The 1,401-nt window shown below is 46.9% G+C and overlaps 1 protein-coding gene across 2 annotated transcripts in view; it reads right to left on the bottom strand.

The window, feature by feature from the left end:
* Positions 1-1,401, bottom strand: part of GPD2 (glycerol-3-phosphate dehydrogenase 2) — a 49,662-nt gene that overhangs the window by 5,714 nt on the left and 42,547 nt on the right. For both annotated transcript variants that reach the window (XM_017823794.1, XM_017823795.1), the window contains exons 14-15: positions 342-454; positions 186-264 (exon numbers count right to left, since the gene is read on the bottom strand). In XM_017823794.1, the coding sequence (XP_017679283.1) occupies positions 186-264; positions 342-454 (192 nt within the window). The remainder of the gene's footprint in view (positions 1-185; positions 265-341; positions 455-1,401) is intronic.

Here is a 1,401-nt window from a genome sequence, read left to right as displayed (position 1 = left end):
CAGCACAGCACTGCTCAGCACAGCACAGCACTGCTCAGCACAGCACTGCTCAGCACAGCACAGCACTGCTCAGCACAGCACTGCTCAGCACAGCACAGCACTGCTCAGCACAGCACTGCTCAGCACCAGCAGCACACCCCGAGAGCCACAGAGGCTGCTCTGAAAGGAGACCAAAGGAGCCTCACCTCCAGCACACGCTGCACGTCCAGGATGGTGATAAAGCCCTTCTTGTCCTTGTCAAACATGTGGAACCGCTTCTTGTACCTGCGGGAGAAGGGTTATCCATGGGGGACTGCACCGGGAGAGGGACAGGGGCTCATTAACTCTGCTGCTTCACTCACCTCTCAATATCTGAAGGCACTAGGCTGATTTCAGAGCTGTCTGTTAATTGATCTGTTTTTACTTTGTAGCCCATTTCATAATAGAGAAATTTTCTTGCAGTTTCAAGCTCTTCCTACAACAAAAACAGAAAACCTGTGTATCTGAGGAATAGCAAGTTCTTACACAAGTATTTTTCATGTAGTATTTCTTATTTATTTATTATATTTTATTATTAGATTCTTCCATTTAACCAGGAATTATCTAAGCTCCCAAAATTAAGCAGATGGCAGCTGAAAAGTATTTTAAAAGTTAAACTTGGGCACTTTTTAGTCTTGGAAAGAGGTATCAACTCTAATAAGACTTCTAATTTCTGTGTAAATGCTTTCAGGACCATCCCACACCTTCAGTCACAGATGGGGAGCGTGCCCATCACAGGAGAACACGGCCCTTTTGAGTCAGCCCTACAACACACTGTTTCACTTCCAGCTGATACCTCAGTGTGATGTTTCACCCAACTGTCCAAAACCAGCAAGAAAGTCAGGAGGCTCAACACCAGGCAGGTTCTTTATGGTTTAAACTAGTTTTCCTGATGGTAGTAAAATGACTTTATTACCTGAAAGTTCAGTGCAAGGTCTTCCCTGGCCAGGTTTTAATGAGTGATAAACCCCTGACATACATAAAGCACCACAGAATTGAGTTCTCTCTACAGCAAAGGGTCCTTTTCCAGAACAAAGCCCAGGGGACACCCAGGCGATGCAGAGATGCCTCAGTGGCATTCCTGAGCTCCCACGAGCCATGGAAGGCTCTGGAATTCCTACAGATGAGTGCAGGACTTGCCCATTTTTCTTCCTGCAGGTGAGGGTAGGAATGGTGCCCAACTCCCCACCAAAGGTGCTGGCACTGGGGCTGTCCATGCAACCCTAACCATGTGCTCATTCCAAATTCCCTGCCTTGACAGCTTCCCATTTGCTAACCTATTTTTAGGGAAGAAGTGGTGTAGGTTTGTTCAACCTGGAAAAGGATTCTATGAGCAAATGTCACGGGGTGAGGGTGAGGCACCTCTAACACAGCTGAACTCCT

Source organism: Lepidothrix coronata, unplaced genomic scaffold (assembly GCF_001604755.1).
Source record: "Lepidothrix coronata isolate B3197 unplaced genomic scaffold, Lepidothrix_coronata-1.0 Scaffold105, whole genome shotgun sequence".
Classification (NCBI taxonomy): domain Eukaryota; kingdom Metazoa; phylum Chordata; class Aves; order Passeriformes; family Pipridae; genus Lepidothrix; species Lepidothrix coronata.
The sequence above is the reverse complement of the archived record's forward strand: the minus strand, read 5'-3'. Positions and strand labels throughout refer to the sequence as shown.